The 26756-nt window shown below is 37.6% G+C and overlaps 1 protein-coding gene across 1 annotated transcript in view; it reads left to right on the top strand.

The window, feature by feature from the left end:
- Positions 1-8478: 8478 nt before the first annotated feature.
- ERC2 (ELKS/RAB6-interacting/CAST family member 2) overlaps positions 8479-26756 on the top strand; it is a 409582-nt gene continuing 391304 nt past the window's right edge. The window contains exons 1-2 of the mRNA XM_030458648.1: positions 8479-8715; positions 21318-22135. Of these exons, the coding sequence (XP_030314508.1) occupies positions 21479-22135 (657 nt within the window). The 5' untranslated portion in view covers positions 8479-8715; positions 21318-21478. The remainder of the gene's footprint in view (positions 8716-21317; positions 22136-26756) is intronic.

The following is a 26756-nucleotide window of genomic DNA, read 5'->3' as shown; positions in this document are numbered from 1 at the left end:
CTGCTGGCCTCATCGCTCCAGGAGGCAACTGACAAATAGCATTATTTAATTCCATGGCTGCCTTTGCTGCTGCATTGTGTTTACCAACAAATTGGGAGGAAGAAGAGGACTATGAAAAATCAGCAACCTGCAGGTTCTCAAAAAAAGAATAAATGTCTAGAGCAAAAAATGTGGCTTACCAAAAACCCCGAATAAAACCTCCAGTATAGTGCAACCAGTGGTTTGTCTGTGTAACAAGATGGGAGCAGTGTTTGAGGATGTGAAACAAAGTTTCATAACCTTTGGAAAGCTCAAAGAAAAAGCATAACCAGAATATGTGCTCTTAGGCATTTTTCCTTACCTTTGTATTGTTAGGCATATGATATAGAAGTTCAATAATGAGTGTGCTGAACAGCCATTATTAGAGGTCTTGAAGATGTAGTGGGTTTATGTGCAAACAACCTGAACTCACCTTACATTCCTGAGTACCTGCTGCTATGCCAAACTAAATCCTTTTTAAGCCTGATCTTCTTTCTTCACTTCTATTCCTTATAATACATTGTGGATCACCATAATCTCTGCTCTGTAACAAGAACACAGTAGAGAGTCATTTAACTCAACTGATATAATTGCAAACTATTATAAATGAAAAAAATTTCAGCTTCTGAAATACTTTTTCTCTAGTTATGCTTCTGTGTTTCAATTTTTTTATTTTATTTTTTCCCTTAAAGACAGCAAAATAATTTTGCTCAGATTCCATTTAATTTCTAAATTAACCCTACTGTCTGTCAAGAACAGTTGTACTGTTTAGGATCCTAAAACTGCAACTGTACCTTAACACCAAAACTATGAATCTCATTAACTACATAAAAGAAGCAGACAAAATATTGCCAGTGAGCCAAGGTTTGTGAAGAGAGGTAAAATGTTTTCTTAGATCAACTGCTGGAGCTGCAAAATAATTCTACGAATTTTCCAGATGTTCTTCCCTTTACAGGGAAAAGTATTAAAAAAAAAAAAAGAAAAAAAAAAAAGGCATGCAGGAAGTAAAAATGTATTTTGGAAAGCCCAAAATACATTTGAGTAAGGAGCTGAGACATGACAGTGCATATACGTAAGAAACAGATAAATTGTGTTAAAAAATATGCTGTTGTGATTACCACCTCTTTTTTTATTCCAGTATCTCCATGGTTCCTCCATTCATATTAAAAAGGGTCAAAAAGAGTTCTGATGCAACATCAGCAGCATAGTCTCCTCAGGGATCAAGAAATCATGCTCTGTATTATAGTCTGATCTTTCATAGTTTTTATTAAAAATATTTTATCCTCCTTTCACACGGTTTGCCTGTCTGCCTTTTGCTACACACTTACTTTCCAATTGTCTTGAAGATTTCAGAATAAATTCAGTACTGCATGGCCAAATACTCCTTTATTCCAGCATGAAGAATCTCCTGATTCATTGTTTATGTTCACTTGTGTAGAAGTGTTTTACATCCTGAAGGAGCAAGAAATGCTTTTAGTACAATGGAATTAAGCTGTATTTGTGAGGTATTTTGTTCTCTTACCTTCCTACAACTGAAACATTTATAGAAATTTTGCCCAGATGCTTCATCCTCTAGCTAGTATTTTCAGTAATGACTTTTACCAGTATTTATCTGTATTTCTATCACCTGATTTTTCTGGGAGTTCTGCATCACTCCCCAACATTTCTGTATGGTTTCAGCATAGATGATGGTTTTCATCTGCTTTTTTTTTTTTTTTTTTTCCTTCACATCTGCATAAAGAATACTGTGATGCTCAGTGCTAATGGATTGACAGGAATATACATGTTTCTTCATTCTAAAAGGTTAGGGAAGGATAGAGCAACTGCTGTTTTCTAGGCTTCAGTTTTTCGTCCTATGATTTGAAGTTTCTCTCATTTTTCATCAGCTTCAAATAAGTTTTCTTCCTAAGAGTACATTTAAATGGTAAAGAAGGAAAAGTAAGTGGAAGTTACTAGGCTATAGTTGATCCATAACCAGAATTGATTGGAAACAAAAGTTAGTAGTTATTTCTAGTAAGCTTTAGAGTTTGATATTTTTTCTTTTTCTCTTTGGTTGGTTGGTTTGATTTGGTTTTTTTAGTGATTTTTAACTACCAAATAAAGTCAACTAAAAAAAAAACAAAACAAAACCCAAGAATGGACAAAGGATATTAGGCACAGTATATACGGATTTTTTCCTCCTAAACAGTACTTTGCCAAGTGATTGCAGAAGAAAGATAGTTCCTTGAATTTGAAAGAACTGTGTTGTGAGAGCCACCTTCTCCCTCATTGCACAGTCACACCTCAGGCATATTCATGCTTGCAAATTGCATTTGCTGGAATTTGCAGTCCACTAGAAACAGATGTGCCAGACTGATAAAGAGGAACTCCTGAACTCCTGTACTTAGCAACCATTTTTTACCTTTTTGTAGGGAAATATTATTAATGTCAAGCAGACAGCTACAAAGCATTTCTCACTATTTTAACCTGCGACCCCCCTCCATTTTTTCTTCTATGTAGCTTAATAAAGGAATAAAACAGTTCTACTTAATGTAAACTCCTATTATTGTTACAAATAAATTCTTCTGTTACAATATGTGGTTGTGTTTCTATTAATAAAGTCACAAATTGCTTTTAATTAGAAAGATAATCAACAAACTTTGCTGGTGGAATAGGATGCAAAAGCTGTATTGGAGCAATGAAGAAAGTAGAAACTCCCTCTAGGGGAGGAATGAAAAACAAAAGAAAAGCCATTACTGAGCTGATGCCTGGATCTGAATGCTCCTCACTATGGCAGCCACTTCATCTATCATCACTAATTCTGAAGAAGGCTTTTTTTAAATTCACATTTCAAGTTCTGAGGAGAACTTGCTCATTGGATGCTTCTGTAGACAGAGGAAAAGAATATCCTCAGGATCACCTGGGTGGTTATAAAGAATTTCACCTACAGTTACATTTATGCCAGAAAACAGGTGCACCCAGCACTGCTTGGCACTGGAACTTCACTGTTAAACTGCTAGAACAGTAGTGACTATTGTGTTTTAGACTAGACAAATTCCCTCTCTCCCAGTTGTCAGGCATGTTTTGAAAGCTGGCCTAAGTTTGAATATGTTCCCAGTAGGAAATCTACATGGGAATATCCTGTTTTGGGAGCTGAGAGAATCTAGAGGCATGAATCCAGCTAAGGCTATGACATTTCTTCTTTATACCAGAAAGTGGTGCTGGGCAAATTTAATTAAATTAGAAAATTTGATTCCATTTTGGGACTGCTCTTGTGGATCAAATTTCTAGCTTCACCAGGCTTAGGTACTTTAATTCCCAAAGTGAAAGTCCTTTCACCATGTGAACGTTATAAAGGCTGTGACTAAGGCTTCACTACCCACCTGTTTAAAATTGGAGGAGATTGTCATGACAATAAAAGGTTCCCTTATTGACCAGCTGCCCTGTAGCTCTGCTGAGAAAAGATGATGTACTGTGGGGAAACAGACCTACAATCCTGATTACTTTTTTTTGTACCTCCTGACTTTAGTGTAGTGGTGGAGAACGTAAGTAGGGAAGAAAATCTCAGCCTCCTTCAGTTGGAGAATTGAGAGGAGAACATCAGTTACCCTCAGATAGTGCCTCATGTTGATGTGTTTAAGTTTTAATGTCTGGATTTATTTTTCAGGAAAAAGATAGGAATTTAAAAGCTTTGGGTTCACTGAGAAGTCAGTGGGACTTCATCTCTGGAGTGTCTAAACTGATTTTAAACTTGGTATCAGAGCTCATTTAGCAGCAGCCTTAGTATCATCACTGAGTATAGTCCTAAGTACAATAGTGGTAGCTGTAATGCTTTATTTCTAGAAAATTGATCCAAATAGGTAAGTAAAGGACTATTGATAACATTTTAGGTCTTAAAAGATCAAACCTAATTCAAGATGTTGTAAGCTAGACTTATTAGATACTGTTAGAGGCTGTTTGAGTGTTTTTAATATTGTAGGTCTCTGCAATATGTTGTACAATTGATGTAAAAGCCGATTTTGAGATGTGGCAGCTGAAGAACTTCTGTGAGGTAGGTATTTTAATTATTAAATAATTCTGCTACTTCTGCTGTGTTTGCAAATCAACAGCATGGGCCAGAGTAGCTTTATTTCCATCCTGAATAGATTAGTAGTGCAATATATAATAAATTCCTTAAATTATGCAGATAAAACAAAGAGTATACTTAATTTGGTTTTGGGTTTGTTTTTTGCTTTTGCATAACACGTTATATTGAATTCTGCAATAGCATATTGTAAGTTCATGTATAACATGCAATAACATCTCTCCATACTCTGTACACCATGTGTCACTGTTAAACTACAAATATAAAAATTATACCAATGATTTTGAAAACCAGGACAGTAGACTTTGGTGATCTGTCATGAGGAAAGTAAAGAAAGAAATTAACATATGGTGGAAATAATGTTGTGATTGAATTTCATGGATATTATAGATGTGTATCTGAACTGATAAAGTGGCAACAGAGCAGTCCTATAAATAATTGACTGGCAGGTGTAACAGTTCCATGGACTCATTCTGAAATGAACAGAAAACCAATTTTGTTTCAGTTGTTTTATTTGCTTGGAGCTTTTTGTTGGTTTGTTTTGGGTCAAATGTTCATCCCAAGTCTGATCACCACATCAAGGTAACCTTCAGTGTATATTGTACAGCATCTGGATTTGTGTTTGGTTTTTTTTTCTTTTTCTTCCAGAGACATAATTGTACTCTGTGTGGAAGTACTTATCTTGCATTATTCAATTAAATTTGGTATTTTTGGACCTTACCAGTGAGGAAGAACTCTCACTATGCAAGTGTTTTTATGATTTGATCTTTGCTGGGAATCAGGTATTAATATGAATAAAGAACATGAACATAGGTTAAACAGAAATATTGATTCAATTTTTTTAGGTTAATCTAATCTTGCATTATCTCTGGGTTTACCATCAAAACACAGGGGCTGACCTGCATGATCATCTCTTATTTCTGCTTTAGAAGCTCTCATGTTTCTAGGAATTTTTCTATCTTCGTATTTTTCCATTTGTGCTGCTTTTTTTGAGAAAGTAATTCAGATTGTCGTATATTAATATACTACCAGAATTAATTTTTAGTTAAAAAGTAGACTGTTATATCATGGTTTTGACTTTACTTTGTAATAGAAATAGCTGAAAGCAACCCTACCACCAGGGAAGCACAGATGAATACATGAGGGTCAGATTCAAGAGAATAAAGCTGAAATGCATTTTCCTCAGTTTTTTTAAAGCACACACCTGCAGTTATTTGCTTTCAATTATGCAACACCGGTGACAGAGGGCCATTTCTATGTGTATTTCATTTTTTAAAAAATGAAGTGCTAAACAGAATGCATCTTCACCAAAATATGAAAGGGATCTTGCTCCTGTTCTTACCACAGGTAAGAAGAGAAGAGGGAACTGGGAAGGCTAAAGGGAGGCATGGGAACTGAAGACACAATCAGTAACATTATATGTTACTAATGTTATTTTGAATTATTTATACTTAGAATAACAGAAAAATTAATGTTTTACACTTCCTTGTTTCAAAAACCAGTATAGCATAAACTGAGAAAACCTTTAAAATCTGTATCTCATATACACTTTCTTTTTCTAGGGCCTAAGTTACTCTCATTTAAATAAAAAAAAAATTGTCATTCATTTCAGTGAGGTTTTCACAGCTCCCAGTGTATGAATATAAGCAGAAACAACTATAAATATGCTGCATTTTTTGAGTAGAAAGCTTTTCTGAAAGCAAACAAACACTTTCAGAAAATAAGCACAAGTATGCTTGCCAAAAATTGTATCTGATGGTACAAAGTCTTGAAAAGTGAAAACCTTAGATATAGCATCATATGACACTTGTAAATACTGGTTTAAGATTTACAGCAGACTGCTGTCCTCTAGCAGCTGGCTGAAAGATATATCTAGTAGTCAATGCATGAGAACCACTTAAAAAAAAAGGTGCTCTTTACTCACATGATCTGGCTTTCTTCTTTTTCCATCTTTTTATGCTTAATGACACCCACCTGCATAATGACAGCAAAGACAACACAGATGTTCCTGTGATTAGACTGAAATGAGAACTTTCATCAGCTGCAAAGTCAGTCTTGAGTACTTACTATTGTTATTATCCTACCCTTTGGATTTGGATTCCAGCATTGTCTTAAAAGTAAGGAATGTATTATTGAAGGGCTTGGATTATGTGACCCTGAGGTGGTTTGCATGGATGCTGTTTCCTCTAATACACTAAGTAGATTAGCTGTAAAATTCTGATTATTTTTTCCCCTTTACTTTTACTGCACATTTTTCTAACAACTCTTTTGGAATACAATTTGGCAAAATATTTTTTTATCTGCAAAGCTCTACACCAAATGGTCCTGTCCATTGTGGGTATATTCTGTTCTTTGGCACTGGTAATACTGACAGTCCCCCTGCAGATGGTCTACAGCTCCAAGATTGTTTATGATTAATTCTGCTACAAACTTTATTGAATGACAGCAATCTCAATTGCTTTCAACATTGTTGCAACCTTATGGTGACTTTGTTGTATTCCTGAAAGGATTACTGCTTGGAAAGAAGATTTTTAGGCTAGTGGTCTTCTGTCAGAATGATCCTGGCTGTTGCAGGCTACCACAAGGCTCATGACCCTCGCCAGAGAATGAGTCACAAAGAAGATAAAGCAGCACCTGATGTTCCTGTCTTTTCATACAGATAGGGATGGCTGACACATTGTTAAAAAAAACCCAAAACTGTCAGCAGCTGACACCACTTTGAAAAGAAGTCTTGTCATCATTAACAGTATGGAGACAGAACCGGTATTAGCAATAGTGAGACAGGTCTGGAAGATATTCCTATTGCACACTGAATCCAAATTAAGCACTAAACTCTTGAAAATGAACATTTCTTGTGCTTTGACACATTCAGTTTATTGACCCCCATTTTATAGTGTTTATCCATTTCCCTACAGATGCAGACTTGCTCCTGAAGAACACTCTCTCTGTTCACGTTTTAGATCAAGTGAAACTCTTTGTATACAAACCCATGTCCCTTCTTGTCCATTTCACCAGGAACAGATTTTCTCTGTCCATAATTTCCAAGATTTTGTAACTATTTTAACAGAACAGTCTTTCAGTAAATATGCAGGCTTGAAAAGCAACTCAAGTTTGCATTTTAATCGTTGTTTATCTTGTGACTTTGAACTCCAAAAAACAAAACAAAACAAAAAACCTACCACATTTGCCCCATATTGTAATTATAGCCAAGGTAGACAAATGTAAGAGTACATCCCTTGGGGGGAGAGGCAGAAGTTAAACTGTTATTGCAACATGCATTCTAGCATTGTTTTGAATATTTGCATTTCTAAAATATTCACAACAGCAAATTATTTCAACCCGCTTTGGATAACTGAAATACAGCATTGAGGAGATTGTTAGTTTTTTAAATGATTTTTTGAAATATATTTCATTTGTCATGCTTTGTAGTAGTGTTTTCATAAAACCTGTTATTATAGTTTGCAAGTGCTCAATAGAGGCATGTATAGGTGCCTATGTGGGCAAGAAAGGAATACAGATTACAGTAAAACAACTGCAAAGATGAGGTGCTGCTTAAAAACATTTTTACAGTAGAGGTTACAAAGAGGCTGACAAAATACATTTGTGAAATTCTGTGTAGGATTAGGCATGAAGTTGCATTGAAGCTAAAGAATGAGAGTGATCAGTTATGATTGTATCAAGAGCAATGAAAAAGTAAAAAAAATTGAAGAAAAAATAGATGAAAAACCCCTCATTTCTTGGAATGAGAAGTCAGTGATATTTATAGAAGTTTCCCTCAATCCCCTTAATGTAAACTAAATAAATAAAATCTCAGGAGTAATTTTTAATGCAGTTCACAGTTTTCTGATGAAAAGGGCATTCAGACTTCACATAGCAGTTAATCACCTGCTTTCCCCCCCTGAATAATATTAAAATAAAAGTAATATAAGGGTGGATGTTGTTTTAATTACCTTTACACTTACGACAAAATGCAGATTAATGTTTTTCTGGGCATGTATTCACGTATAGTTGCGAATTTTAGATACCATGTTCTTAAGCACCTGGCCTTGATAATTTTTTGCCTTTGGTGAACAGGGACAAGAAAGCAATTTTTCCTCTGCAGTTTTACGCAGACAGAGGTGTATTTTTAGGCTATGTAACAATGAGTAACACACTTTCCTTTCAGACGCTTAGAGGGTAGAGACCGGAACCCCTGGGTTTGCAATGAATGGAGAGAGACAAATGCTCCGAGAAATCCTTGGGCTTGCAGTACGTGTGCTGCTGCTGCTGCTGCTGCTGCTACTGCTGCTGCAGCCGATGCTCCCTGCTTGCTGCTGCCCCCGGCGGCAGGCCGCCCGGCGCTGGTGAAGCCCCAGCTCCTCGGGAATGCTGGGAATGTTGAGTCAGGGACTGGCAAGCCAGACGGCCAGGCTTGCAGCTGACTGAGGGAGACTCGCTGAGGGACAGAAAGACGAGGGACAGGAGCCCAGAAGCCTCCCCCGACTGCAGCAGGTTCTCCCTCTTCCTGCCCTCGCAGGTGCTCGGTGGCTCCGGATCTCCCCGCTGCCTCCTTTCTCCGCGCAAATGAGATGTCAGCTAAACGTGATGTTGTAAAATCCATGTGAGGACGCAAGACAGATGCAATGATTTGAAAGGTGAGAAGCTTAAACAAGAATATGGCTCTAATACGTTACTGTAAAATTTGTTGTGATTAAGGAAATCGCTATATATTGCTTTTTACAAGTGCCTGGTAGCTGAAACTGGAAATGAATTAGCAGAACAGGCTTTTAATATTGCTTTAGAAATACATTGTAATAAATGGGACCAAGTGCACATCTTATTCTGGTATCAGTGCCTCTCCCTACAGAATCATCAGCCAGAAGCCTCTCTTTGCAGTTTCTCCTAAAAGCAGCCATAAGTGTCAGGGTATTTTTTGTGTCCACTGTTTAAAAATAGCTTGTAGTTATTAAAGTTGTCTATAAGAGAATTGATGAGCTTTGGATATTCCTGGCTTTATATTTAAATACTGGATAATGTTTGGCGTTTTAAAAATTGTGTCAGGAAAAAGGTGAGATTTCTGTTCCCTTCTGTTGGCTGGTAAATGAGAACCAGAAACTAGCACAATATTATTTTGCAGTTATACAATTAATTACCACTTACTGGGGTTCCTCATTTATGATGCTGTGTGATTTTTTAAAAAAATATTTTTTTTAAAAGATCATTTTAGGTTGGACAAGAGCAATGCATATGATAAAAAAAAATCATGCATATATTAATCAGAGACATACATACTTTCCTTTGAGCACTGGAGTAATAACATGATGAAGCAGGAACATTTTTTTTATTTGTATTAGTGTGTGATTGATTTCTAGGCGTCTACCTGCTAAGCCTTGTGATGGATGGATGGGAATCTACTCCCTTAGCAGCGAATTTATATTTCCCTTTTGATGGACAGAGCAGCCGACCACTGGCATTGCCAGATACAAGCTCGTTGCTAATAAGCACGGCCAATAAGTGCAGTCAAGGGGAGGGCAAATCCTACTTGTCAGCGTTAGTTTTCTGGTTGGCTTTTTGGATCAGTGGTTTCACTTAACTGTTTGTTTGTTTGTTTGTGATTTGTTTTTATTTCCTATTCCCGTGCCTCCTTCCCCCCATGTGCGTGTCCAGGGCGGACACCCCGTACGCAGACCCTTCCCGGCAGCTCCACCGGGAGCAGGCCGTCCTCCGGCTCCCCCCCTCCTTCGAAGGGCGGGGAAGAGGGGCAGGACCCCCCCTTACAATGAGTGGCTTCAGCACTGGCACTTTCTCTCCCTGTGGCGAAGTCGAAGAGAGGAAAGGTCCTCGGTCTCATGCCTGCCCCCACCCCTGCTACCTTCCAAGGGAAGATGCTGTGGGGATCGGTTACCGCCCTTCTCCCACCTCAGGAAACGGTGAAACTCCTCCCGCGTTGATTCAGCTCTTTCCAGGGTGCGGGGACACACACACTCACACTCTCGCACCTCACACTCACTCACCTCACTCACACTCACGTTACTCACACTCACACACCCCCCGCCGCCGCTCATTTTCCAGCCCCCAGGGGTCAGGGGGCTCTTGGGTCTGTCCCTCACAGCCTCGTTTCTTCTCAGCGAGAAGTAAGGTGTCCTGACCACCTTCCCGGCAGATAGCTCTGTCACAACCGCGCGTCCACACCCCACCTGCGCCTCTACAGGGACCCCTAAGAGCAATCCCTCTGCTGGAGGGGGGATTTACTTGAATTACTTACACACACACACACACACACACACACACGGCACCCTCTATCTACCTCGATGGGCGCCGACCCCCACGGCCGCAGCAGCCGATGGTGAAGAGGAGGAGGATGGCGAGCGGGCGGGCAGGCTCGGGTGTCTCCGGCACCGCCCCCACCTCTCCCTCCCTCTCTCCCTCCCTGGCGGGCGGGGCGGGAACGCCTCAGCTACGGGAGGGCGGGCGCGGGCGCGTGCGTTCCGCCGCTCGCGGAGCCCAATGGCCGTCGTCCTCCTCTCCTCAGGAGCCCGCTCGGGCGCTCCAGGGCGCGGTGGCTCCGCCGCCCGCTTCCCCTCGGTGCCTCGTGGTTGCTTCACGGAGTCGGGCACTTTGCCATCTGACTTCGCTGCTAGTCCTGGCTGCTGTTTTCTTACCTGTTCAGTGGGAGAGCCAAGGCTCTTGTAGCCCCTCGTCCCTTCACGGTCTCGCCCACTTGAGGAGTCCTTTTCCCGGTTTCCTCCTTTCCCTGGAAACGAAGGAGAAAAGATCCCTTTTTAGGGAGTGTTTTTCCACGCAGGGAGAGTGTAATGGTAAGTTTGTCGAGTTCTCTTAAGGAATATGATTCTGGGGGAAAGCTGTTACACAGATTCTTGATGTAAAAAAATGACAGCTCGCGTCTTGGCTCCCTGGGTGACTGTGTTAAGGGTCGGGTGTGAAAATAACTCTTTCCACATCTTATCAGTGCTCTAAAGGAAAACTTTTAATTCCTGTTCTTTTTCTTTGAGAGCTCTCTTGTAAAATAGTTTTCAAAGGCATAAAGGTGAGTTAGCAGTTCAACTTCTAGGGTGAATGGGTGGGGAAGTTGTTTACTTGGGAGAAGTGATGGTAAAAATGCTGACTCCAGAAAACAGCTGGAGTAAATAATTCTTAAGAGTAGTTCAATACCATGAAGATGAACGTATGAATACAAAGTAATTAAACTAAGATGCACCCCTTTCTCTAGCAGGTAGAAGATAAGGTTACTAAAATGGTTTCCTTCCTTCCCAAGCACGAAGGAGAAAGTTGGCATGCAGAGGGATATTTTGTTCTTTCCCATGCTGCTATGTAAATTGGGGTGCTTTGCCTTAGAAACTGTGTGCTGTTGGTTTTCCTGAGCATTGATCTCCTTGTATCTTTTATTTGTGTTTGAATGCCTGATACTTATTATGATTCTCTCTCGTGTTAAGCTGCATTTAGAGGAGACCCATCTCACCACCTCTTGTGTTCTATGGGTGGTTCAACTCCCTCTAACCTTCTGGTAGTTAAATTCTGGGTCACATTCTAAAGAATGGTAGTATAATATATAATTATCCGTGCCAGTTGCCCTTTCTGTGTCTTATGTTCTCTGAAGGCTGTAGAAAGTTGTCTGGGCAAGGGGTGGCCCATATTCTTAGCAGCCAAATATATACTGAGCACATTCAGCCATCTTAGAATTTCAAAGATATTCTGCATGTGTGTTTTAGCAAAAGAATACTCAAGGTGATTTTCTTGCTTTAGAAAAATTATTCATGGCAGACCTTTGAAGGATGACTAACATAAGAGTGGGTTGCTCACCCCTCAAAGAGGGTGAAGCAACCAGCCTGTGTATCACTTTCAAAGACAACATATGTTCCCCCACCTGTAACTCTTATGGTGTTTATTATATTTTTATCCACTCTGATACATTTGTTATCTTCTCAGTTTGATTTAGTTAGTAAGATGCCTGGCATACATATGGAGATGGTTAGTCAGATCTGTCTGGGAACTATTACTGTGATGCTGATTTTCTTTTGTAATGAGACTGCTCTTTTATTTGTATTATATTTGTTTTCTTTACCTATAGGATATTGTTAAAATATTTTTGCAGTGTATGTTTTAGTCTTTATGTGATCTTATGTGTAGTTAGCAATGCCAAAGTAGCTTCAATGTATTTATTTTGCAGCTTTAATATTAGCTTATATTTTCCACAAAGTTCTGGCAAAAGAACAAGAGTTATTTTAAAGCACAATGTGACTTCAAAGCATAATGATGCTATAATTTCTTTTTGAGGATCATTTTTGATCAGAGAAAAGCTCAGAAATTAAGTTCTCTAAATTAACTGCAAAGTTTGCTTCTTCTGGGTGACACTTAGAAGAAAATCCAAAGGCACATCAGTAGAAACCTCAGTTAAATCTTTTTTTCTGGAGCAGTTAATTTTTAATTGGCCAGTTTTCTGTTAGGTAATAAATTTTATAAAGCAATTGTATTTCTGAGATGAAGTGATGTGGCTTCATATTAGTTTGTTACTGCTTGTATGCAAGATGTTACAAAAAAAATTCCTTAATTCCTTGGAACATTGTTGTGGACTCTTTGTGTAGTCCAAGAAAGTTCATAAACATAGATATCTAGAGTTGGTTTTCATAAGCAAGTGCAGTAGCTCTGATGCAATAACATTGGTAGTGTAATATTTGTGTAGTTGCTTTCTTCATTGTTGATCTCAGGTAGTTCTTATGCTACATTTATTAATAGCTTTTGAAATGCCTGGTTTTGGAATATATTAAATAGCATAATTTTGTTTTGGACTAGTTACAACAGTTAGGAACACCAACCTCATGTCCTTTCAGAGGTGGTCTGTCAGGTGGTGAGCTCTGGCAAAGGACAGAATAGTAGCAAAGATGTTTTAGGACTTCTCTGGATAAGGCTTCATTACTGTCACACCATTTTTATTCTCAGAAATCTGGAATTCCTTCTTTCCATTGTGATGTTCGAAGTGTAGACTTTGAGGTGGACAGTTTACCTGTTTGGAAAGTAGTATGTCACTGTTATATCTTATTTGTAATGAGAGAAATGAGGGAGAATAGTAGTTTAAGAATTTATATTTTTTTAGGATGGTAGATAGAATGGGTCTAAGAATTTGAGGTATATCTTAGAGTTTCAAGTTGTGATTGGATGTGTGAGAAGCTTTTGACATTTTTTTGGTGTTTAGCAAAGCTTAAGCATTTCTGTTACTTTTTTGAAAGGCAACATCGGATGTTTAGACTATCTTAGAAACTTATCTAGCAGACTGGCATTCACTGGAACTGCTTCATACTAGTTTATATGTGTCTTCTTTAATGAACACTGTACTTTTTATTCATTTAAAGTATCCAATTTTCAACAAATGTACTTTTTTTAGAGCTTCTTGCTGCTTGTCGTGCTTATTACCATATCCCTCAAACTAAAGTCACAGTGCAGATGTAGAATCTAGCAGCTAACTTTTACTGAAATTAAAATTATGAGAGTTTTATTTTAGAGTGAAATCACTTCAAGTGTCTCAGATTGTGTGGGAAATACCATGTAGAGTGAAAGGAGTGAAAAGATCAGCAAAGGATCAATGGTATAAGTATGTGTGAAAGTGATGTGCTGGAGCTACTGGCTTAACTAAGCTGAGGTGGGAAGTCACTAAAGAAAGCAGTAATGTTTGCTTGGTTGGATATAATGAGCAGTTTATTTCTCAGGAACTGAAAGAGGTGTAACAAAACTCTGTGCCATTCCTGAATTTAGCCCTGCAGATCCCATGCTGCACAGAGCATTGGCAATGTGTGGCACAGTTTTCCTCCAAGTAAGCAGCTCAGCTCACTTGGGATGACTGCTGACTTATTGACCATACTGTTCTGCTGACTTGGAGAGGCTACAGGACACACTTTGGTGACAAAATTCTAATTCCTTAGGAGGTTTACTGCATCTGTACTTATGGCTATGCTATTTTGCATGCATTTGGATTGCCACAGTACTTGAATTATCAGGAGCTGATTTCTCTTAGTCAAATAGGAGTTGAATCTTGTTGAAGATTGTTCTAATGCTTCTTCAATTTTTACTGCCATTATCAGAGTACTGTTCACAGTTAATAAAATTAATTCACTGGTGATTTGCTAAGAGGAGACCTTGCAGAGTCCTTCCAATACCTGAAGGTGGCCTACAGGGAAGCTGGGGCTAGGGAGTGACTTTTTACAAGGGCACATAATGATAGGACAAGGGGTAATGGTTTTAAGCTGGAAGATTTACATGAAACATTAGGAAGAAATTTTTTACTGTGAGGGTGATGAGACTCTGGCACGTGTTGCCCAGGGAGACTGTGGATGCCTCATCCCTGGAAGTGTTCAGGGCCAGGCTGGATGGGGCATGGAGCAACCTGGTCTCGTGGGAGGTGTGCCTGCCCATGAAGGGGGATTGGAACTAGATGATCTTTAAGGTTGCTTTAAACTGAAGCCATTCTATGGTAAATATTTCAATATGTCTGTGGTATGTAAAATGTCTGAATAATGACTATTAAACAGCATAGGTTTGTGTTATTTCTGTGGTGCTGTAGAATTGGACTTAAGCATTTTTCTTTAATGCATTATTTTTCTCCAAATATATATTTTGCTGAAACACAGTTCTTGACACTTATGTTCTTTGAAAACTCAGTTTAGTGGACAAATACGACATGGTAAAGCATAGCTGTTTGTTGACTAATATAAAATATTAGTGCAAGGAATAGGAATCCAAGTGCTTCTCTGGAACACAGTGTGCAGTATAGAGGATGTTTATTTTTGATGGCTAAAGATTGGTGGTCCTGATGGATCTTGGTTTTCATTTATGTATTTTTTTCACAGACCTCACTTAAAATCTGATCAATTTTTTTTCTCCTGAAGGAAAGCAGTTACAGTAACATCCATCATCAATCTCAAATGTTCACCTCAGATGCCTGTAGGGACTTTGAAATTGCACTTGTGAATTGGCATGATTATGCTCGGGGTCAGCACAAAGGTGAAAGAGGGGGTTGTGCTATGAAGTTGCTAATAACAACCAACCAAGTGTTTGGGGAACTCTCCTCAACCTTTTCTGTGAATAAAGGAATACAAAGATAATTTCAGAAGTTGAGTGCCCCCTTATGGTTCCAGGGGCACTGATTTTATGATTTTATGCTGAGTTGAAAGGCAATCTGTTGAATCACTTGCATCACTTAGGGACCTTCTGAGTTCCTTGGGGAACTTCAGTCTAATGTGGCTGAGGCACAGCCAGATTCTTTTTGTGGCATGATCCCAAACCATGTGAATGCCCTTGAATCCTAATGAAGAGAACGGAAACAAGAGATATTAATCAGGTTTTTGAATTATGGTGGCTTTGAAGCATGCTGAAGGCACAAATGTATACTTTTTGTTTTATAATTTGAGTACATATATTACTACTTTTGAATAAAAAAAAATGTAAAATGCAGAGTGGGTCTCTAGGGTTGCTAGACACATGAGGATGTGTTGAGCCTCTGTCAAAGCAGTCAAAGCCCAAGGTAAACCAAAATGTGCCAGAAATATTTGATTCCTTTAGTTTAAAAAAATCTGTACTTGCCATGATATGGCAAGTTCATGGAACAGAATTTTTTTCTGTTCATCTCCTTTATTTTGTGTTGTCTCAAAATACAAGGAGAGCAATTTGTGATGGAGAATATAGGAGCGTTATCTTCTGCATCTTCTCACTTTTTTTTTTCTTTTTTTGTTTGTTTTTATTTGGGGAGCTGTGTAGAACTAAACAGTTTTAAATGGTTTGGAAGGCACTGAATATTTTAAAAATCAGATTGATAATTTCTGCACTTAACCTTCCCAAGCAACATAGTGACAGCGAATGGGAAGGAAGGAATTCCCTTAAAGCTTTTTGTAGTATTACAAATGTTCGAGCTCTTGGCTAAATGTTAATACTGGCAGATAGATGTGCAAAACTACTAAGAATTTGGCAAATATCCAAACTTAACTGCACAGAAACTCTGGATTGGCCCTGAGCTTTCTAAGCATAACTCTCAGGGTATTTTTTTCTTCTCATCCTGCCAATCTGTGTTTTGGTGGCTGTTCTGACCCCAATATGTCTGCTGCTGAAGATGATGTACAGGGTCAGCTTGTGAGATACTTGGGAAGAAAGTGGTTCCATAGTCAAATACTTGTTATCAGTTGATAAAGAAACTGTAACACTGACCCTAATGAAGCTTTTCCCAGTTTGAGAGAAAAACCAAACAACCCCCCTCAAAAATTAGAGGGAAATCAAGTCTCCATCCTTCACTAAAATGCTTGGCTGCCCTTAGTAGTATGAAGAATGATTTCTGTATGATTAAGATGATAATTTTGATTTGGTAGTCAATGCACTTTCTGAGTACAGTCTGAATATTTGCTCATCTGTTTTCTGGAATGTCTCATGAGGAAAGGTTTGCAACATTTTGTTGTCTCTGGCCCTGTATCTAGTTACTGAATTTTGTTTACATTTCTTGGTGTTTTCCAGTACAATATAATCTGATACTTTATTTCAATGAAGTTGTTAAATCTGCTGTGGAATTAGCCAGGCTGTGGGCTGTCTGACACCTGCTTCTTAGTGAAACCTCTAACGGGAATCTGGTGAGAACTCTGTGTGCACTGAGGGTAAACGCAGATGTGGTACCAAAGCTCAAACTGGTGCCTTTTTTGGTAGTTTGCAGTGTCTGATCTGAGATTGCTGGGGTACTCGGGCTCGAACATTTTACAGGAGAGACATGGAATGTAACACACATTGTGTTTGTTCTCAATTGTAATGAAGGAGTAATTTAATAATTTCCTTAAACCTTATTCTGACATCAGAGGCTTTTGTCTTGCAAGTTCTAGTTTCTATTTTTCTCTGAACCATCAGTATTCCTAGAGCTCATGACACAGGCAAAATAGCTCCCAGTCTGTTCTGAGGGTAAGCTATGGTGCCTTTACACAGTTATACTGGACTTATAAAAGGTTAGACAGGCACAATGCAGCAGATTCTCACTTGCTTTGAACTGGGTGACACTGATTTGTTTAAGTAGCTTAACAAAATTGATTGGGTTTTTCTGGGGAGAAGGATGGGGTAAGACTGGAACTAGTGAAATCCAGAAATTACAGGGTTTGTGAAGACAGTATTTCAAGGAAATGCTGTAATTATATAAAGTGTCAAACTAAGGAGTTTGGAAATAAATTCCATGAGACAGACCTTCCATTAGAGTCACCTTAGAATCATACGTTTTAAGTCTCTATAAAAAGAGATAGTAAAATGACCAAAAAAATGCAATATCAAAAGTTTAGGAGATGTGGATAATGTGAACCTGTGATGTTATTGTCTTCAGAGTGCATATGATAAGATGATGCAGAAATGCAGAAATAAGCTAAGGCGAAGTTAGAACAGCCACTAGGAGGTATTTTTGCCTGACACTCTTATTTGTTGGAATTTTCAAAACTTATGACAGCATGGTGTAGGGAAGTGTCTGCTTCCTCCCACCTCTGAGAATGCATTTTTAACTTTCTGAATCCTTTTTTGTGGTTTCGTGTTTAATATAAAATATTAAAGTCACAATTATATTGGGTGGTTTATAAGTCATACATTATGTACATTGAAAAGTATTTTTTTTACAGTTAGAAAATACTGAGTTAAGTAACTAAGCATTTGTTTTTTCTTGTACTGTTAAGCTAACTTGGAAAAATAATTTTAAGTGGGAAAATGCATGCGATGGGTCTACACAGTCTGTTCCAGACCAGACTGAATTGAGTTTGAGTGACTTTTTGTCTCAGAGGTTTTTAGGGCATTACAGCCTTGAGTTGAGCTCTTATGTGCCTGCTACTGTAACATCTGGGCTTCTATCAAGAGGAGGGTTGATCTCTCTATTCTGGGGTATCGTATTTTTGTCTGTAGAACTCTTCCCCATTATACATGGGATTCTTATGTTTCCATTTGATTCTGTGTCAGCAGGTTCTATGGGAAGATGAAAGAAGGGATTTCCTTTCCTCCTCCTTTCCTCCAGGCAGTATATGATGATCTGTGTGGAAATTGTTGAGGCCCTGAGGCTGCTAATGCTTCTTCATGCCTCCAGTTCCTGATGTGTTGAGACACACAGTAAATCTCCTGAAGCTAGGAAGGCTCTGTGTATAAGTACTAAAAAGCAGAAAATGATGTAGGTACTTTCCTCCATTCCTCCATAAAGCAATGATATATGGCTTCTGCTGTGTCTGACACTTTTCACAGCCATAAGGGATTTATGGTTTTATCCTTAAGGTAGATTCACTTCCAGAAAGCACATATACAGGCTTTCCTTTTTCCAAGGTGTTTCTTCTGGTGAAGAAACCAGCTTGAATAATTCAGGTTGTAGTAGGTAATTAATGGCAAATTAAAATGGAGATAAAGATAAGAAATTCTTTAAATCAAGATCCAGGTTTTAGTCTGTGGGTTGTCCTTAGTAGCCCATGAGAAGAAGAAAACCAAACATATTATCAGTGTGCTTCCACTTCCTATATTAGAGAACAGGAATCAGAGAATCAATCTGGTTGGAGAAGACCTTTGAGATCAGCAAGTCCATTAACCTAACTCCACCAAGTCTAGTCCTAAAACATATTCCTTTTCCTCTAGGGCTTGATGGTGAGCGTTGGAGTTTTTCACTCTTGTATCTTACTCAGATGGTAAGAATCTTAGTTTTTCACCATGACAGATTTTTTGGAGGGGGAGAATTACATCAGTGTAGAACACAGTTGCTTTTGCTCAAGATCTGTCATGAGCTAGTGGAAAGAAAATGATCTTCAGCTCTGATCTCATGTGAGATCCTCTTCAAAGGAGCTACAGAACTTTTCCAGGAAACTAAAAATATAGAAATATACCAGGATGGATTCCTCAGTGTACAGATATTACTTGTCCAGAGGATGCAGCCACTTGAAAATTAGGATAGACAAATACTTTGCCCTGAGTCACTGTGAGATAGAATTTTTGTTGATCAATGCACTGAAGTTGAGATGACAGAAAAGCTGCACCAGTTCTTTTGTGGAACAAGCTGTGGATGATCTCTGGAATGCTGGATCACAGCTGAAAGGGGAGGAAGGTTTGGATACTCGTGGTAAAATGTCGAAATTTGAAAATGCAGATCAGCAACTTACATCTGGTTCCTTTAAATCTGTATGTCTTCATAACTCAAAGTTGTTTCATGCTTTTGTCTCTAGAATTGAAACTATTGATGATATTTCATGAGTTACATGATCCTGAAGTGGAAAAGAGATGCTAGAATTTAATTTTGTATCTGTCTTCCTAAACAGTTACAACCTACATTTTCTCATTGAACTAGGTAATCCATCTGTGCTTTATGCTCAGCTGAGTTGCTTGTACATGGCAAAAAAGTGCCAGTGTTTATAGCTGAGCTGTTTGTATGTGGAAAAAGTGGGAAGGTTTTATGACAGAATTACTGATCTTGTTAATACAGTTTGGATGGAACAGTGTTAATTTAGCTTGTTGGATCCGTTTTCCAAGGGCAGGGCAATGTTTGCATTGAGATGAATGACTATTGATGGGCTTGGGTGCAATGTAAAGAGTTCAGTGATTCCAGATTATCAATGATGAATAAATAACACAAATAATTTTTGCCCAGCTCCCCTAGTGGCATTGTCAACTTTTCAGTGTAGTGGGGTGCCTCGTACCTCCAAATCCTGTGACCAGGCACAGGACTCTTGTGACCTGTTGGAAGAGAGAGGAAAATTCACAAGAATGGTTGTATAATGGTAGTTGAACAAGTAGAAATGTCTTTGCTAATTCAGATGAAAAAAATGCTTTAGACTATGTGCTGGCTGTAAAGCTTGATGAAAACATAGCATATACTGAGCAATTCTTAGAATTCATATAGCCTGCGTTATATGAATTATATTTGTGGGGGATCTTGTTTGATGACATAATTTGTATCCCTAATGTTTTATGCTAATATTGTTGGTGAGGATTTAATGTAGTAGAACTTATTAATAAATGTGACATCAAATCATCCCTCTGCCTGCCCCTGCATCCACACTTTTTTTTCACAGCAAATGTAGAACATATGTTTTAAAATACTGGGAAATAATATATCTGGAGATAATGAGAATACCTTGGGAGTATGATTAAAGATTACTGTATTTTACTGAATCCAACTTTTGTTCTTCCTCAAGTTGCCTTTGAAATAAATGGTGATTTGTGCTAGATCTGGTAAATGACTGCCAATTTAATTAGTTCCACAAATTTAATGAAATGGTCAGAATTATTAAAAAAAAAAAAAGTGTATTTACCTAATACTGGAGGCCTATTTTATGTTTATATTTATGCTATGAAAAATTAATTAAATTACTTCAAATTGCAAATGTATGGTGATGGTATTGAAGAATTTGGCCCACATCTATTTTTTGTTTGGCTAAATAAATTACAAGGGTAGTTCTATCAAATTAATATGATATCTATAGAAAAAAAAGAATTTTATTTCACAAGCACACCTTTTCTAAAGGAAAGCCTAGATTATTATCATGCTACCTTTTCCTGTAAGCTTACTAGCAACAAATACTAGCAAGCTAGTACTTCATTAAACAAGTAGTACTGTATTTGTTTACATTATAATTGTTTAGAAGGAAATAATAACTCGGATTAGCTTAGTTTGGTTGTTAATTTTTCTTATTAAAACATGGCTTTACTGGTTGCAGCTGAAATAGTAAGAAACATTGTTTCCTTCACCCTTTTTCTTATCCAAAACCTTCTATGTTAATTGAAATAAAAATTAACACTCTTGCTGATTTCCTTGTTCTGTCTTAATTAATCTGAGATCACCAGAGAATATACAAAACTGCTGAATTGCTATTTCTATATACTGGCTTTGAAAATACAGTATATTTCTTTGGCTAGTCCTTGCTGTCAACAACAGCTGTATTTTTTCCTGTTTTTGACACTGTAAGTTATTTAAGTCCATTAACACATCAAATATGATATTTTGGGGGCCCCATGGTGTTTATTGCAACATAAATCTTGTTAAATCAAGTCAAAATGTCAAGATATTTTCTAGGAGAGAAATGAGCAGCTTTTTCTTATGAATAAAATTTGAAAATGCATTTTTAACTACTTATCCTAAATACAAAACGTGTAGCAGTTTTTAAAGAATTATGCTAGGAAGTGGGTTACTTTATCTTCTCACATAAGCTGATTACTTGTAAACTTAATTTTGGATGTTAAAATGTACTTAATTTTTTTTCTTTTTTTTTTTTTTCAGGTGTCTGACTTTGGAGGAACAGTAGATATATTTATTTTTTTTTTTGCCTACTGGAAGAATGCAGTCAAACTGCCAATATTTCTAGCTGGAATTGTAAATTTAATATTCAACTTTAGTGTTACCAATTTCTTATTAAATAGTACCTCAAAATAGAAGCAAAAATGTATGGAAGTGCAAGAACAATCAGCAACTTAGAAGGAAGCCCCTCCAGGTCTCCTCGTTTGCCAAGATCTCCTCGCCTGGGCCACAGGCGAACAAGTAGTGGAGGAGGAGGAGGAACAGGTAAGACGTTGTCAATGGAGAACATCCAGTCCCTTAATGCAGCCTATGCAACATCTGGACCAATGTATCTGAGTGACCATGAAGGTGTAGCTTCTACTACTTTCCCAAAGGGCACAATGACTCTTGGAAGGGCTACCAATCGAGCTGTGTATGGTGGTCGAGTCACAGCTATGGGGAGCAGTCCCAACATTGCTTCAGCTGGACTTTCGCACACTGATGTCCTTTCTTACACTGATCAGCATGGAGGTCTGACCACATCTTCACACCATCACCACCATCAGGTTCCTTCTATGCTGAGACAGGTTAGAGATAGTACCATGTTAGACCTGCAGGCTCAGCTTAAGGATCTGCAGAGGGAGAATGATCTTCTCAGAAAGGAACTAGACATTAAGGACAGCAAGCTAGGCTCTTCCATGAATAGCATCAAAACTTTCTGGAGTCCTGAGCTAAAGAAAGAAAGAGTTTTGAGGAAAGAAGAAGCTGCCAGAATGTCAGTTCTTAAAGAACAGATGAGAGTTTCCCATGAAGAAAATCAGGTAAGTAATTCTAAAAGATCTTTCTGTTGATGTACAACTACGTACTTTGTGTTTTGCTTACAGTACTGTATCTTATCCTGGAGCAGGCTTGACATGTACTGGAAGAATTCTGTGTCTTGATCTATCTGCCTCTGGCTGCAAACCAGTAGGAAAGCACATTAATAAGTATCTGAATGCAGGTTATAATTTCCTTCATGCAGCATTATTTCACATTATAGCTAAAGGGAATGACTGCCTAGAAAACTACCCATTTTCTTATTTTTGATACTTTCTCTAGTGCCTTTTTTGCAGCAACTTTACATTGTTCTTAGCAATCTTTTTCTGAAGAGGTAAATAAACCACTTCTGTAAAATTATGCACAAGCATCCAGAGGCATAGTTTGTATGATCTTTATAGCCATTTAGGTGCCCATTTTTTTTAAAGTTAAAAGAAGATGGGGTATTAAGTTCCCATATGCAATCTTATGTAATTCTGTACTACAGAATGGAGTTGCATTTTTAGCAGCCTCTCAGAGACCTGTGTATTAGAAAAGAGCATCTTGTAAATATGTATTTTAGATACTTCTATTTACAACATAACATTGTTTTCACAGAGTTAAAAAATGTGGAAGTACTTTAATCTGGATGAATAAAACTAGGTCAGGCTTTGAGACTCTGGTATTTCACAGAACTATACAGAACAGTGGCACATATAAAAAGAATTCTCATATTGCTTTCTCTGCATACTTTTTGGCTTCTGTTTTTATTTTAAAGCAGCTCCTTTTAAAAACCATCTGTTTACCCAGATAAAAACACAACCCTGCGGGAATCTGGAAGTGAGAGAAACACTCTAAACTTGTTTGTTGGCAGGCAGGAACTGCTGAAGTTTTTTATTTACTTCCAAGTCTGTGATTATCAGTGATTCTCACCAAGCTTTTCACCCCTTAAACATGTCATGAACCTAACAGTCTCTGGAACTAACAAGCCAGTTACTAGAGTGGGAAATTGACTGGGTCTTGACCAGGAATTTAGTGTAGTGAATTAATTTATTATTTTCATGTATAATGTCTACCCAGGCTGACAATAATAGTTACTTAATATTTATTTATAAGAAAAATATGTATACTGGAGGTTCTGCTGTTCAGAAGCCTTATTGCTTGGACATCCTAGTCTTGATAGTTGGTGTCTCCATCATAGTAGGGGGAATATTGTAATACACTCTGTTGTGATAGCCTCCTTATGGGAATGTCATGTTGATGTCTTGTCTGAATCTGGTAATTAGAGACTTTGCCAGCTGCCAAAGTAGTTATGTGTGTGTTTGTGGGTTTTTTCTCTCTCTTTTTTTTTTTTTTTCCTTTTCTTTTTACTGAAGCTATTTACTCATCTTGTCATATATGTTGTAATATAAAATGCTTCTTTGCATTTGGTTTTGTCTCTACTGCTCTAACAACCTTATACCACGAGGAAAATCAGTAATTTTATTCACCTGGTTTTCTGGAGTGCTTAGGATATTTCAGACAGCACAAAGCCCAGCCACAGGTTCCAGCAAAACTGCATAGGGGCCTTTTGTTGATTTTATGACTTGACCATGTGCTTCTGCTATTTCCTCTCTTGCAATCAAATATTTATGTATGAAAGGACCATCCCTCTTATCTAATTGCTGTGTAGTTTTCTTGCGAGCATTTGGAAAGGAGCTTTTGTGAAGGGATGACCTTGGAAGTCCAAGCTGACTGTCTTAGCTATTTTTTTTTAGTCTAACTTAACCACATGATTCTTGATTCTTTCAAACAATTGATTTAAATTAAAATCCAATAAGCCTATGATTTTAAAGACAAAAAAATGGTGCCGTCTATTACACTTATACTAAGACTTGATAGATCTATCCTTGTGTGTCTGAGGGTTTCTTCCTTATGAAACATCCTTTGTTAAAACAGATGTTTCTTACCAAAAACACTAAAAACAGTTTTCAGATTGGCTGTGCATGACAAAATTGAACCTGAATATGGGCACTTAGTCTCACAGCCAATTTTGAGAACTCCTGGGAGACTGAAGATGGGCAAATGTGGTTCCTGGCCAAAGAAAAAAAGGAGGTAAATGAAGGAAAGATTGGAGTGAGTTTTAATATTTTTGTTGCAAATTCTGGAAAAATACTGTAAGAATTGTCAGAGTAAAATTATTTGTAAACTGCATTAATAATTGTATTAAAAATAATTAGCTAGTTCTAAAATGTAGAGGAATCTAGGATGAAAATGAGTAACAATATGGATTTTTAGGAGGTGGCAAGTTTGGTTTTCTCGAATCACAGGAAAACAGGCTATGAATAAGGGAAGAATATTAGTAATGACAAGGGAAATTTTGCATTGTCTCAGAAGATTTTCATTAGCAAGCTGGTAGGAAGCATATGAGATGAAATTGCTATTATATGGATGCCTGTCTGGTTAGAACACTGTCAAAGTCTAATTATTGGTGATTCATGGTGAAATTGGAAAGCTGTCTACTGGGATCTGGCAGGGATGTGTCGTGTTTGAAGCTTTCATCAGTGTTCTGAGTGATGGATTATGTATTACACAGCTAGATAATGTCAAGCTGGGAAGAGTTAAAAACATGCTGGAAAACAGGATTACAAATGAAAACTAATTTGGCAAATTGAAGAAATAATCTGAAAAACTACTATGTGTTTCAACAGAATGATAAAAGTTAAACATTTTGAAAACAAAGACCCATGAAGAACTGAATGGACATTATGTTGGATTGTCCCAGTCTTCGTTTGAAGATTGTCTAATTTTTGAAAACTTAGGCTATGAACACCTGTTCTTTGATATTACAAGTCAAAGTTAGTGATCTTTTCTGTTCTTCTTCCTTCTTTGTGATGTATTTTTGGCAACACGATTTGTATTATTATGAATTGATTATATAAGAAGGCATGAAGTACTCTAAATAGGTATGTAGTTATTCTCTCTGACTTACTTGGATGTCTGCTATGGAATAGTTAATGCAGGTTTCAAAGGTGAGCAGAAGGCTCTGAGGTGGAAAATGCTGGGAGGACCCAAGAAATAATTCAGCAATATTCATTCCCACATATGTTGCATGTCTGTCAAAAAAGGAGGGACAACTAGCTTATCCATTTGGATTAGCTGGTTCTAAGGCAACCTATTAAAGTTTATTAGTTGATGTGCTGCTTTTATGACATCGCAATAACTGGATTAGATTTATTGTGACATTTTAAAATCAATATCATCCCTTTCCCCTACTGATAAGCCTATCTAATTGATACAAAATGAAGCACTCTGTGCTATCAGCAGTTGCTCTTTTTCATTCATGATACAGTTGAATGTTGTTGTTGGACAGAGATGGTGAGTTTGATCCTTTTTTTTTTTTCTTACAGAAAATCAGGTAATTTTAATTTGCTCAATGTGTTATTTGAAAACACATTATAAATTTTGATCTTCTTTTGAAGTTTAGCTCCTGTCCTGATGCCACAGGAGCTTGCTTCTAATTACTGAGATGAAGTGAAAGGATAAAAAAGATCGGGAACATTTTGTCTAAGAGGCTTATATTTTTGAATACAAAATTACTCCTTGGAATAATTTGTATGTATCTGTAGCAATATGAATGTCTCAAAGCTGCAATTAACAGAATGGAGCTCATAAAATAATCAGTAGTTAAGGGTATGCATATTCTTGAAGCCAGTATTCATGTGTGCACTTACTTGATGTTATTTGACATGCTCTAAACTTTTGCTTCGATTCATGACAAGTGTCTAAGTAGAAGAAAGTACACTAGGAAACATGTTGTAATGATGTTACCCTTCTTAGTATTAATTAAACTGTATTCCAAGTAAAACCTTCATTAGGCAAATGTGTACGTTCATAAAACCCCAACAAAACCTAACGAAATTCCCAAAGCCCCAAACCAAACGTACCATAATCTTAGTTTTCTTTCTGATGCTTTGCACATCATAAAGAACTCTGGTTTAGTGCTCTTTCTGATTTGTAAAAGAAAAGTCAGACATCAAGGGCTATAATTTAATTTGCTGTAACTTTGCTGCCTTATCTGGGAACGAGTTAAAAAAGAAACCAAAAATTATTTATATATGTGTAAACTATATGTTGTTGAAAAATGTGTATTTCTGTAGTCATATATTCATTATTTTTATTGTTATTACTATTTATTAATTAATGTTAAGAAGAGTGGCAACCTTCTTTAAACCGCACCCATTCTTAACTGGCATAAATTGCTGGGACCACCCTGCCTGCTTCCAAACTGCAGAGTCCATTGCTTATACCCTGCTGTCATCCTTTAAATGCAAGTCAAAGGAAGTTGAAGATCTGGCATCTCCTCACTCTGTCCATTTCTGTGGCTATTCATCTCTTTTTGAGATATTTTTTTATGCTCATTGAAATTCTGAGTGTTTGGTTGCAGTGGAATATGCAGGGAGTTGCCAGCAATCCAGTCTGCAGTTTGAGTTCCGAGATAGATTTCTAAATTTACATCGAAGAATAAACTTGATTGCTGGTTGGAAAGGTGGCCTCTCATTGTTTCAAAATACCAGGGATGGTCTGAGGAGTGTGTTTGTGTGTAAATACCCTTCAGCCTGTCTCAGTGTCTCTGTGCTTATGTGCATGAGAATACAGAGTTTGAAG

This window comes from Calypte anna, chromosome 12, assembly GCF_003957555.1.
Source record: "Calypte anna isolate BGI_N300 chromosome 12, bCalAnn1_v1.p, whole genome shotgun sequence".
Lineage (NCBI taxonomy): Eukaryota > Metazoa > Chordata > Aves > Apodiformes > Trochilidae > Calypte > Calypte anna.
The sequence above is the reverse complement of the archived record's forward strand: the minus strand, read 5'-3'. Positions and strand labels throughout refer to the sequence as shown.